The 14,144-nt window shown below is 37.2% G+C and overlaps 1 protein-coding gene across 1 annotated transcript in view; it reads left to right on the top strand.

Annotated features, from left to right (window-relative positions):
• Nucleotides 1-14,144, top strand: part of nectin1b (nectin cell adhesion molecule 1b) — a 118,110-nt gene that overhangs the window by 76,643 nt on the left and 27,323 nt on the right. Inside the window, exon 5 of the mRNA XM_067389723.1 lies at nt 5,418-5,569. Coding sequence (XP_067245824.1) covers nt 5,418-5,569 — 152 coding nt within the window. The remainder of the gene's footprint in view (nt 1-5,417; nt 5,570-14,144) is intronic.

The raw sequence follows: 14,144 nt of genomic DNA, 5'->3' as shown, positions 1-14,144 counted from the left end.
ATTTTCAGTTATCCGGGAGTGACGTTTGGTGACGTGCAGCTAAGATGGCCGCGGCCTCATTTACGCATCAAAACTGCTGTTCAGAACTCTATGGGTGACGTCACGGACGCTACGTCCATATTTTTTTACAGTCTATGGTTCAAATGCGATTTCAATACCAGCATTTTGAAAACGGGTCTCTGATGCATGTAAATATCTCCCAGTATGAAGCTATCTTAGGCTTGTGTATTTGTAATCATCTCTTGGCTCTATATCATGCTTGGAGAAAAAGTTGGTCTCTATTTGATGACTTTGATTATGGTTGCACTTATTGTTTGCACTTAATAAGATTAAGAGAAAACTGTTATTATTTTTTAATTTATTCTGTTTTTTTTTTCTACAATCAATTTGTGGAAAGGAATTCAGTAAGGAGTTCAGTTAGAAGGTCAAAAGTTGTAGAAGCTCATACATTATACAGTTCTAAGATCTGAAGATCTGTAAAAGGCAAAACCTTTTACAGTGCTTAAGTATTGTATTTTACTGCATATGATAATTCATACTCAAAAAGTAGAACTGAAATGACATTCATTACAAGATGATTTAGTTAAAACGTTTCAAATGCACCTACAGACTATTTTTCTAGTCATGTATTTCATCATCACAGATATATACAATACAGAAAAAGGCTGAAATTAACCTTTATTTTAGACAAATATTTACTAGAATTTTAGCAATAATTGTTAGTTGTTAGCTATTGGCAGATTTTAAAATGTACACACTTAGGCCAAGTGAACTCAGCAACCTGATGGCGATTAATTGGCCTGACCTATCAGCCTATCACTAGTTACATCACATAATTAATATTCATGAGACAAGCTGATAAGGCTTCTAATGTGTTGTTCCAGATTGTTCCTGTGTCCCTGGTTCAGGTCAACTTTGTAAGATGACCCATATAACCTTTTGCTTGAACTCCCTAGTGCACATTTTTATTCAGCACCACGCCGTAGCCGTATGCGCCACACTTATATGCCAATTAGCACGGCAAAATGTCCCATCATTCATCACCCAGCTAATTCCCATGAACGCACGTGTATGTAAATGCGCACAATACCAAACACCACCAACAACGTTGGACACAGTGGATGAGCTAGTCGTGTGTTACAGTTAAAAATGGAGAAATTATGCAGCAAAAACTGAGAGATAAATGTGGCAATTTGTTCTGTAATTAGGCAGCGAAAGCTGGGAAAGGAAAACATGTCACCGGACTTCAGCTGTGGTGGATTAATAGCTGGCAATGCCCAGGGTGCATCGCCTGTGTGGACCGGGTTGGGTTTTAATGAGAGAGGACAAGAGAGAGAGGAAAGCGCTGAACATTCTGGGCTATTCAAGGTATCAAAGGACACATATACAGCAGCCAGCTCTGTGAAGAGGGACTCACGGATGGTGCTAAGGTCTTCTCGAGGCATTTTTATAATTAGTAATTGGTATGCTGAAACTGGAAGTATCATGAAAGAGAAGAAAAGGAAGAGATGAAATGAGGAAAAATGGGGAGTGAGAAGGGAAAAGATGAGGTACAAGACTGGGAGGGAGGATGACAATGGGAAATGGGAAGGAAGTTCAACATTTCTGGGACAATTTGTTAGTGCAAAAGATGTCGCCACAGTGTAGAGTCTTGTTGTTGGTTGCTATGCCATTGCTAAACTGTTCTGAATGATTTTTTTGTTGATGTGGTTGCTGTTACTGGTCCAAATCAAAATAGTGTTATTTTGTGTGTGTTTATTCAATGTGAATCAGTATATTGTGAACACAAACATGCATATTAACACTGATGACTCAATTCACTTATAAAAGCAGAATATTTATATTATTCAAACTGTGGGAGTTGATAGAAAAGCGAGAAGATAAACATTGGGAGAAAAAGGTAAGATAGAAGAGAATGGTGTGATTACAGAGCAAGGCGGAGGAGAAGACAGTGATGGGTAGAGACACGGGCGCCGGCGTGACAGATAAGAGGGGACGGCCACAGCAGCAGTGCAGAGCGGACACCAAATGTGTTCTGAAGGGTCCCCTGGGCGCTACACTGGAGGTCATCACCGTGCTGTTGCAGAACATTTCAATCCAGAACAACTATGGAGGCACACACAAGTACTAGTAGTTCAATTACAAATGTGCGGAAGTCTGTTACATTGTATAAACGCTTAATATTTTACGTTATGCATAAATATTACACAAATGCCCTTCTAAAAATGAGCAGAGAAAAAAACTGGGAAGAACACCAGGTCTGTGAAGTGTGTAATTTCTGCACCACTAGCTTCACCAAATATATTTAAAAAAAAAAAAAAAATCAAATCACTTTTTTCCAGCTTTTCTAAACTCTCCCAGAATCTGCAAATGTTTAATAAAAATCCATAGACCTGCCCCAAACTCACGCTATTGGTTGAACTGCTGTTGCTATGTCAGGCTGGTCAGATTCTTAAATAAACAGAGCAATGTTTTGAAAGCGCCAGAGTGTTTACGCTTTTCAGTCAGCCTACAAGTAGTTGTCTCTATATACAACGTTACTAGAAACTATTTTAACACAGTGGGGGGAAAATGACACACTTCAGTGTTAAAGTCTGCATGAAATCAGTTGAAACCTATTTACTCTGTTAGCGCACATTACTAGTCTTGTTATGAACAATTAATCTGTGCAAGTCTTCATAATCTTTAGTCAAATGGATTTGTGATTAGATCTATGATTACGTTCTTAAGGCTGTGTGTCCACCAAAGTGTTTTTTTTTTTTCAGTGGCTAGCGTACTTTTCCAATTGTTTTCAATGGGAGCGCTTGGTTTTTTAAATGCCAGGAGCGTAACGAGGCGCTGAGCATCTTTTTCACGCTCAAGCGCTGAGAGCTCAGAATTTTTTACTGTTCGCCTCGAGTTGAAGAATGTTCAACTTTGAGTAAAACGCTGCGCTCATCACTGTCACTTTTAAGCCAGCTGTCCAATCAGAGTGGAGGGGGGCGGGATAAATGCAACACCGGCCAACCGTCACAACATTCTTGCCATACAACAACATCAACAAGCAGAAAATGGAACAAAACGGATGAGAATTTAATATAGCTGGTCTCTGAACATACATAGCAAGTATTCCACATTGTGTCGACATTTTTACTCTGAAACAAATTACCTGCAAAATCAGTTATTTCGTATCATAGCAACAAAGCGTCTTAACTGGAGAAAAAAAAAAAAAAAAAACTCACAGATAAGCGTTTTAAGCAGAGTGCCTAGCATTTTCAGCTGGCTAAAACGCTTTGAAGAACACACGGCCTAACTGTCCAGCCATCAGAATTCTGAAAGCTATATGGTGAAGAGGAACGCCAAAATGAAGCCTCAAGGATTTTATCTCGTTCAATATTCAATATTCAGTTTATAAAAATAAGTTTTTAAAAATAAAAAAATAAAAACTGTGATTGGGCGCTTTACATTTTAGTCTTTTCCTGTCTAAATAGGTGTTTTTTGGCTAAAATAATCAACCATTTGGCCCTGACTTTATGCTGATATTCAAAAGTGTACGAAACAGTATGAAATATAACTTACCTATATTTCAGATTTCACACTGAAATATGATGTAAGTACTCACACACAGTCTCTCTCTCACACACACTTTCAGTTTCAGACTTGCGTTAATTTCCCAGCTATCAAAACATGCCCAAGAGATTCTTACCATAAATATATCATAAAGCCAGCAGAACAGTCATAAACACTCAAACTCAGCGTTTATCTACAGACAGCTCATTGTGACAAATTTCCTTATCTATCTCTCCTCCCGTCTTCCGTCTGCTGGATCTTATCAGATTGCTTTGCAGCAGTCAGCATTTAGAGTAACACATTATACCTTCTGCATTTTGGGGCTGAAAGCTGTCTCACAGGCCCTGTCCTGAACCAGGTTATGAATAATATAGCAAGAAAGGAGACAGAAGACTTCTGCAAAAACAAGTCAGTAAAATTGACTAAGGATCAAGGCAGTGGTGTGAGTTGTTGAGGTTTATATGTTTTGTAATAGAACTTTTAGTAGTCATTGCTGTTATTTGCATCATGTCTGACAACACCACTTAACCATGGTAAAATCACTGTAATTGGCTTATTGCTTTTATGAAACACTGATAACAGGAATACGAAAAAAGAGACATTTTATAATTAATTTCATGTGTTAATACTAATAATCACAATTAACGATTTTTTCCCCCAAGTATACAAAATTTATACTAAATTACTATAAAATTACCACTGTTCCGGTTCTTTCAGTGAAAAAAGTCTTAATTTCTGTGTCTTGATCGGCAAAGATGTAAAGTGTTTTTACCGCCCAGTAATTCCAACATGCTGAACGTAGCAATAGGCTGTTTATGTCGAATTAATATAGAATTCAATTAATGTGCCTTGACAGTTGGGTTTTTTGAACAACTTCAGATGTGGTTCATCCAATCAGGTTGAAAAATATGCTTTTTATAATTGATCTTGTTGTAGTACACACTACTTATGCATGATCTGTTCTGCTCTGACTGAGACTTGGCCTAATTTCTACCATGCTTGATGACCTGAATAAATGGTGCATTTCATTGTTTAGATGCTTTATTGTACTAGCGAATGGACTGTTTTGTATCTTTTGCTCTGAGAACACTAACATCAGAAGGTTCCTAGTTGAAATGTCCTCCTTATAAAGGACGCCACCAGTTATCCAGACCCTGAAAGACATGGCAGATTGGGTGTCATTGAAATGGAAGGAAGGAACTTGTTAAGTGGGAACAAGATGATCTGAAGGTGTCTGGTGCCTGGGGAGGCATCGTTATACTGATCTCTGATAAGAAGGAAGAAGAACATCTGCCACTAGCACACCAAAGATTGTGACCTCTGTCTATCTTTAGAGGAAGAATGGGGCATGTTTAGAACCGCTGGGCAGCTGAACCATGAAGAGTTCAGAATTAGGCCACAATCAGGTAGGACACTACAGTTAATGTCTCAGGAAGCCACATAGCAAGTCAGACTCCACATTTTTCTTGATCGGTTTGTCCTAGTCTTTTGGGATCCAACTTCAGGGGCAGCAGCCCAGAACTGAAAGAGTAGCAGCAAAATAACACTTTTTTTTTTTTTTTCCCCCACATATGATATCTCTGCTTTTTATCTTTGTTTGTTTTCTTCATTTCAAATCACTCCTTCTATCCTGGGGCAACATTCAGGCCTGTAAGGGCCCGTTCAGTCGTTATGTAGTACCACCCTTCACGTCTGCTGGTTTGAGATGTGTAGTTCTTGAAGTATGCCTGGTATGTTTGGTTTGTTATAACATAGCAGATCTGTCCTCGTAATAACAGCTGATCTACTGATTTCCAAACCTTAACCAACGTGAGTTGTTTTTTTTCCATATGGGTGAACTAAAAAATAACATCTACTGTTTTTCTCAGGTTGAATGGATCGCTTCCCAACAATATTGAAATCAAGAACAACACCCTGTTCTTCAAAGGCCCGGTGACCTACGAGCTTGGAGGAACGTACGTCTGTGACGCCACCAATAGCATCGGCACACGCTCTGGATTGGTAGAGGTCAACGTGACGGGTAAGTTGTGGATGCTTATCCGAGTTTCTGTGTGTGTGCATTGGGGCTGGGAGAGCTTTAACCAGGGCCCAGGCAATTGTAGCTCCAGAAATGTGAGTTTTGTAAGAGTTAAACATTTCATGAAGGCCCTACAGCATGTCAACATGTGCTAATGAAAAGAGAATCCTTTATTTTACAAACTAATTTTCAATCTCATTGAACACCCTTATCAAACACGCAGATACGATGACCACAAAAAGTATTTGAACACTTAAGCCAAGGGTTTTTGAACCTTTTCATGCAAAGGAGCCCCCGTGATCATCTTGAAAGGGACCCCATTCCTAAAATATAAAGCCAGGTATATATATATATATATATATATATATATATATATATATATATATATATATATGTATAATTTTGTCCTCTATTGTTTAAAACCAACTTTCAAAAGTGATCCTAACAAATTACTTTTTGTGATAGTTTAAAGGGTTAATTCACCCAAAAATGAAATTTCTGTCATTAATTACTCACCCTCATGTCGTTCCAAACCCGTAAGACCTTTGCTCATCTTCGGAGCACAAATTAAGATATTTTTGATGAAATCTGCCAATACTGAGTCAGTGTTCTGACGCACAACCTGGAAGCGCATCGGAGAATGACAGAGAGAGAAGAAATTGTCGTTATAAAGTCGTTATTTTTTTATTTGTTTTTGCGCACAAAAGAAACCTCTCGGATTTTATCAAAAATATCCTAATTTTTTTTCCGAAGATAAACAAAGGTCTTACGGGTCTACAACGACATTAGGGTGAGTTATTATTGACATAAATTTCATTTTTGAGTGAGCTAACCCTTTAATATCTAATGCTGTTGACATTCAGACATTTGTGGCAAGTGTGGCTTTAGTGTCAGAATACTTTTGGTGCTGCGTTCTGCATGTTGAAGCCTGCAAATACATTTTTTTTTTGCACTGTGCTGATCTTGTGGAGGTTGGCCTCCTACCTATTGGTCTATTGGTACAACCTGACAGTGAAGAGGAAGGAAATGCTTTCATTTCCTTTTCTTTAATTTCTCACAGTCACATCATACATCAGGTTGCTAGCGCCCACAATATTCACTCACACACGCAGACAGATGCTGAGATAAAGAATAAAGCGCCCTGTCATTTCCCCCCCAAAATAACATCACAGTTTTGTTGCCTCTTTAGTATTGATCACAGCCACTTTGCAAAAAACTCACATTTCTCCAAGCTACTTTCGTCTCCCACATCTTCTCCGTCTTCTCCGCCTTTTCTTGGGTGAAAACAAGAACTACAAATGAAAACAGAGCAAAACTGGAGCTGTTCCTCTCCCTTCACTCTAATTGTCATATCAAACACCTGTAGTTCACTCCGCAGGCTTTGCAATACATTATAGACAAAAGACGGTAATGAAAGGAGGTGATTCTGCTCTAGATTGCCAAGCAGAACCTCAAAATTGGTCCAATATTTGAAGAGAGCGTAGGCATCCTCAGTTTTGTTCTGATAATAGCTTGTACGCCTCTCTCTTTGCTTCAATGGAGAGCTTCTAACATGCATTGCTTTGCATGCTGGAGTCAACGGTTCAGCTTTTCTCGGTCATTGCATTTATTTCTTTGCGTGGGTGTGTTTGTGTGTAAACTTTCAGACCTTCCTCGTCCCGCAGCGTCTCATTTGGCGTTTCTGGTGATGTGTTGGGGATGCAGTGATGTCATCTCATTCCGTGACAGGTTTTGATGATACGCTCCGCAGGCACGGGCAAAGCGTTAATGGAAGTCTGAATGGCTGATATTGAATGAGGAGTGGTGAAAGAAAATATACCGCAGGCAGGAAATTTCTGCCGCTGATATGTATAGAGCACTTCTGCTTTGGAAGAGATTCTGTTGATCGTTTTTAAAATTGCAATGCAGCAACTGGTGAGAGTTCAGCAGTAGGTCAAGATGTGAGTTGACAGAACTTTAGTACTTTTGCTATGGAACATTTTATTGCTCTCTTTTTGTAGCTTAGGAGACTTCTTTGAGTTATCTGTTATATTCCACTTAAGTATCAACTTTCTCTCAGATGTTTCTCCAAGAAGAAACACAATTGAGATAGTTGTTGACATACATTAACCCTATAAAGCCTATTGTATCATATTTGATACGCAAAATTCTAAGGCCAATACATGATCAGCATGATCAAAACCTTCCTGAAAAACATGTTGTACACAATCTACTTCATGCTCTCTGTCATCTGAATGATAATTTATACTTTTTTAGCAAGCAAATCCTTCCCCCACCACCATAACTACAGAGTTTTGACTGTAAAACTAAAGCATTTAAATTAAAATCATCTTAATAAGACACATTATTGCTATATAGAGTGACATATTTCTTATATTTATATGCATTTTATGTAAGTAGTCTGCATCTCATTGATTTACATTACAGCTATCAGAACTTCATCTTTTTGTCCATATAAATATGGGCATAGTTTTGCTCAGTTTGGACCTCTGAATAAAATTGAGGTGTTTTTTTCCTCCTCAAGTATGAGCTCCATATTCTCCGATATCAAACCGTGCGAGGCATAAAAGCCTGAAACAAAAAACACATCTGCAATCTTTGTTTAGACTTTGTTACAAGGTTATGAGAATAGAAGTATAAAATCAATGTTGATAGTATATCTAAGATAATTTGGTCCTTGTGTTGGCGATTGAGTTCATGTTGACATCTCTAACTTGATTACTTGATGGTTATTTTGTAGCTTGGAAAAATCTGAGAATATTTTGGGACATTGCTGTGATCTCTTCTGAAACTGAAAAGACATAAATATGAGATTACTGGAGTCATTTGCTTAGGAAACAAATATTAGAAACAGGAAACTTGAATAAAAGTCTCCATTTTCTCTTTGTAAAACACCTTTCCTATGGGTTCAGAAAACGTCATTCTCATGAAGTTGCATGTCTCCTCTGCTCTCCTTCTCCCTCGCCAAAGGTCACCGGCAGAACATGCACTGAAAGCCTTATTTGTTCTTTCCGACCTCTGTTTGGCAATGCCTGAGGATTGTTTCCGCATTGCATGTGCCCATTTGATGATAGATCCCTCCTCTACGGGAATGTCTATCCTTTGATGGATCATTCCATCCAGAGGTCATCCTCTGTCTCTCCCTCTCTGTTTGTAGGAGAGCTTACAGATATTGAAGTGTCAAAATGATACTTATGAAGAGAGATTGTTACTGTGATGTGTTCCATTAGTGTGTAATTTTTCATTTTTGCATTATGTAACTAAGTATGAAGTCGTAGGTTGATTTTTGCGGGGAGTGTGAACACTGTGGTGTTTAACATGTCAACGTCTGGCTCAACCAATGGCGTGAGTATGAGGCTACTCGGTTGGCTGGGAAATATCCAGTAGTTTTGCAGTTTTGTCTGGTGCCACCAGTGGTGCAGAAATGACACACTGCAGCTTTAAATATTCTATATACGCTGTGCTTGTCTGCAGTGTTGAATCTTTCAATTCCATCATGCCTTTTTTATGAGTTCATTATAGTTTTATTTGTAGTCACAACTTTCATGGCAGCAGCTGTTCTCCCTTTATGACTCCATATTAATCTCATTCACATTCCTGTGAGTATTTCATTAATAACCATGACTGAGATATTCGGCCTACGCACAATGCATTGAGAACTGTAGTTGCTGTGTGCTTGCAGCTGAATCCTTTGTTTTAAGGTCAACATGAAATCAGAATGGACCTATTTACTTTCTAATGCACATTCCTGGTCTTATTGTGATGATTCATCAGTCCAAAAATGTTTGTAACCATTTATCTAAATGCAATAACCTGCTCTGCCTCGGAAACAATTTTACTTTTTGGCTGCTATCTCAGATCTCTCTTACTTTTCAACCCTACGACCATCTGGTTCCATTCTGGTGTGTAACGGCTACTCTAATCAATGCCCAATAGATAAAATCAAGTCTCGCCCTACTTATTTTTTATTGATTAATATCTTGACTCAAAAATGTATCCGGTTACAGAAGTAAAATGGGTTGCAAATGGCCCATTGTAACTTTAAGGCAAGTTTTCATGCAATGGAGATTCCGAATTCTTTCAGAAGATGCATTTAAGCATAACAAAGTCAACTTTAATCATATAAAATGTAATTTACCAACATTAAAATTGTGGCCAGTGAAAATGCTGAGTGGCTAGTTACTTTGGAAAACCACTAGCCACAGTGGCTGGTGAACAAAAAAGTTAATGTCAAGCCCTGTATATATAATGTGTATATATATATATATATGGCTACATACGGCACACTCACATAGGGATGATTACATAGGGCATAGGGATGATCACTTCCATTTGGAACTTTCCCCGTGAACCATTCGGTACGAATATGCGTACCGTAACACCCCTAATATTTTTTGAGCGATTTTTATTTATTTTTATTTTTTTTTACACTTTAAAAAAAATAACTGTACGATAATTTACACAGTAAAATACAGTTTTCCATTGAAACAGTAATAAACTGTAAAAACAATGCATTCTGGGTAATATTATTTATCATTTCAAGACGGTAACCTATAGGATACTTTCTCAAAAACAACAAATATTACCCAGAATATTTGTTGTTTTTGAGAAAGTATCCTATAGGTTACCGAAGAAAATATTTGTCATTTTCTTAAAATGACAAATATTACCCAGAATTTATTGTTTTATGGTATATTACTGTTTGAATGGAAACAGTATCTTTCTGTGTAAATTTCTTTAGTTATTTTTTTAGAGTGATATAATTTAGCTGATTTTATACAAGTATGTTTTTTTTTTTGTTTTTTTTTTTTTCTATTTTTTTCTCTGATTTATGGAGTGATAAAAATCCCCTCTTTGATTCTAAAACTTTGATTCTAAAATATCAACAAAATGAAAATAAAATGTTTGAACTTATCCAGTGTTTAGATTTATGTTCTGAAAATGTATGCAAATTGCTGCATATTTAATTAGATAATGTCTCATTTGCGTATTTAACCATAGCATTTCAGTAAATAAATAAATAAATAAATAAAAAACGTTGTAATTCTTATTGTAATCAATTAACTGGGGAAGTATGGTGATATCTATTAGCCACTTTTTACCTTATTCACCTGGGGTGCATAATCTAATCACATTCTGTCCAGATTCAATGTAGAACCTTATTGAGGGTCTGTAAATTTTCACCGCTGCAGTTCTGCGGTCCCTGTAGTATTGTACCGCCGCCTGCATGGCCAAAACGAGATGCTAATAAGGCTTTTCCATCTGTCCTTATCATGGCTAGAGGGAAACCTCTCCACGGAAGAGCACATATGGGCTATTACAGCCTCATTCTCATGGCAAGAGTGGAAGTGATACCTCTGGCAAAAGCAGCCCACTCAAACATTGTAAAACTAGTGTTCTGCGCTCATTCAGCTCCACACGCATTGCCCCTGAAAAGGTCCGCGTGAGAACCGAAACCTCCACGTGACCGACTCCCACAGTAATGGCAACTGTGGCGTCTGTGCCAGAGGGACGCAGCTTATGCCGAGCAACACGTCTCTGCCCTGGCTTCTTGTGAACTGCATAAGCGGTTGTCCATTGTTCGCCTGCCTGCACCTGGGAGAGAGGGAGGGCTTTGTGTGCGGAGAACGTGGCAAGGCTGGCACGCCTTTGCAGGAGCTTGCAACAGCTGCGAGACTGTGTGGAAGAGATGATAACATTGTGAAGAAGAAGCTGTGGAGATCTAAAAGAGAGCGAATCTCAACCCTTCAACAGCTGTGCTCTCTTTTTCATTCTTTCTGTCGGTTTCTTTTGCTTGTGACCAACACGTTTTTATTTCTTTCTACCAGTGTTAATCCCGTCAGCAAAATGTGTTGTCTCCTCGTTTCTGATTCTGCAAAAATTAAGATGAGATGAAAATGATTTTAAACAAAGAATAATGTAGATAGAAATAATTCAAATGATTCATTAATATTTATTAATGTTTCATATCAATAGCATTATATACTTTATACATAATACACTTTATATACTTTTACTATACTTTAACTTTTTATTTTAAAATATATTAAAATAGAAAACAGTTGTAGTGATTGCAATAATATCTCACAATATATTATATAAATTATTTATATATAATTTATAATATTATAATTTATAATTTTTATTTTATAATTTTTTTTTATTTTTTATTTTTTACATTATAATAAAATAAATTATGCCCTGGTGATCATAAGACACTTCTTTCAAAAACATTTAAAAATCTGTATTATTCCAAACCTGAATTCACACCTATTTGCAAAAAAAAAAAAAAAATCTTAACTTATAGGGAAATTAGTGCAATTTTGAATGGAACAATTTGGAGAAGCCACTGTGGCCTCCATTTTTGCACATTAACTTTAACTAAAATGTTTGGTATGATATGCCATGTCAGTCAGAGTGAAATGAACTAAAAATTAATGAATTTGACATGATTTAAGAGTAAATTTAAGATTTATTTTCAACAAAAGACAAGATCTAAGACTAAAACTGTTAAAATGAAGAGTTCTAATGCTCCATTTCTCTCTCTCTGTCTGTTTTCCTGTGGTTTTCCCCTCCTCTCTCTCTCTCTCTCTCTCTCTCTGTCTCTGTGCTGGATTGAATTGGCATCAGCACTGGAAGGCTCAGTTAAAGCGTGTGCTGATGCTTCATAAACTTCAAACGCAATCTCTCTTCTCTCGAACAGCAATGGACAGGCCTTGCTGAGGTCGGGCAGATTTTTTACTCTGCTTCTGACTGGATTATACTTAACATTCAGCAGGGCAGAATGTGAAATGAAGTGTCCTCCAAATAATAAAAAAAAACAAGTGACTATGCAGTAGCTGTCTTTCATACTGGTGGAAATTTACTCAAACCCTGTGGCCACTAATGCATTCCATATGACCTGTGCTCTGCATTCATGGAACCACTGCATTCGGTGCCCAGACATGGAGTAATAAACATCTGGCTCCATTGAAATTCACCTCGTCAAACGTGATTTTTCTGCACACAGTTGAATGGAAATCTACAAACCGGCGTCGTATACAGGGTACCACGTATACAGTAGATTCCACTAGATATACTGGGTTGAATCTCAAGTACCCTGACCCACCCTATTGCACCTTGATTAAAAATCTGCCTCAGTGGATGTTCCCCTTTTGAAAAGCTCTAAGGAGCCGTAATTTGTCAAGTAGTTTGATCGCTTGTCTCATGCGCTGTAGATTAACAGTGGTGCTTTGACAAAGCTCTTCAGAACTGAATCTTTCATCTTATCTCTCTTGCTAACTACCTCTCCCTCTCTTTCTCTCTGGAGACTTGAAGATAAGAGGAGCGAATGCTTTATAGCTGAAGTTGAATGCATGAGGAGTGTTAAACAATTTTACACTAGGTTCATTTTCAGGCCACCTAACTGTGCTAGTTGTTTCCATAATGTCATAACAAGGGTAAAAATTAAGAAATGGTTTGTTCTTGTATTCTGAAACTGACCATCAGTGGCCATTCTGCTGATAGTAATAGGCTAATAATAATAATTGAAAGTAAATCAAATAAACATATGAGCATTAGAGCAGAGTCATGCTAGCAATACTGCAGTTAGGATAGCTATTAGTATACGTTTTACTCTACTGAATGTTTCTCAGTGTAGTTATGTTGTCAAAAGTAGACACAAACTTCAAAGTGTATTGCATTATTGAACATTTCCAGCATTATTGCTTAGGAAAAACAAGAAACAGTTCATCGAACACATGTTGACCTTTTGTGAACATGGCATTAAATAGCCTATTACAACATCTATACTGACCAAGTTTTTAGTGACAAGCAATTTGTCCATCCACACTGAGTATGTGGAACGTGAGACAATCACGGCCAATCAATAAGATATGTTATATTTAATTTACAGTTAAAAGGGGATTTTAGACCTATGAGATTTCACAATAGACCCACACCACAGAAACAGAATCAAACCAGTCTGCAAGTACTATTGCTTTTTTATGTCATGTTTGGTTTGGGTATGGCATTTCAGTAAAATATTAAAACAATTATGAAACACAAAACAAGTAATGAAAGAGCAGTGTAAAAGGTAACATTCAAAAATACCAAACCTGTGTTTTGGCCAGCAGATATTGTAATTAATAAATTACACCAATGACAACTTGCCCCAACTTGTACATTCTCAATCAATCAATCAATCAATCAATCAATCAATCAATCAATCAATCAATCAATCAATCAATCAATCAATCAATCAATCAATCAATCAATCAATCAATCAATCAATCAGACACAATTATGAAACACAAAATAAGTATTGAAACAGCAGATGAAAAAGGTAACATACAAAAATACCAAACCTTTGTTTTGGCAGACAGGTATTATAAATGTCATAAATTAATTATACTGGTGACAACTTGCTTTGAACTTAAAAACTTACCTGAATTTTTCTACCTTCTATAAATTGTCTAATCTGTGATCTATTTTTGTATATTTCCTTTGACATGCCTGAATTTCCTTCAGGTTTGTCTTTCTAGAGCTCTAGGAGTTTTGAGGAAGCGGTTAGCCTTTGAAAGATTCCTTCATCAGAGGA

Source organism: Chanodichthys erythropterus, chromosome 7 (genome assembly GCF_024489055.1).
Source record: "Chanodichthys erythropterus isolate Z2021 chromosome 7, ASM2448905v1, whole genome shotgun sequence".
NCBI lineage: Eukaryota > Metazoa > Chordata > Actinopteri > Cypriniformes > Xenocyprididae > Chanodichthys > Chanodichthys erythropterus.
Note: the sequence above shows the minus strand (reverse complement) of the source record. Positions and strands in the feature narration are given on the sequence as shown.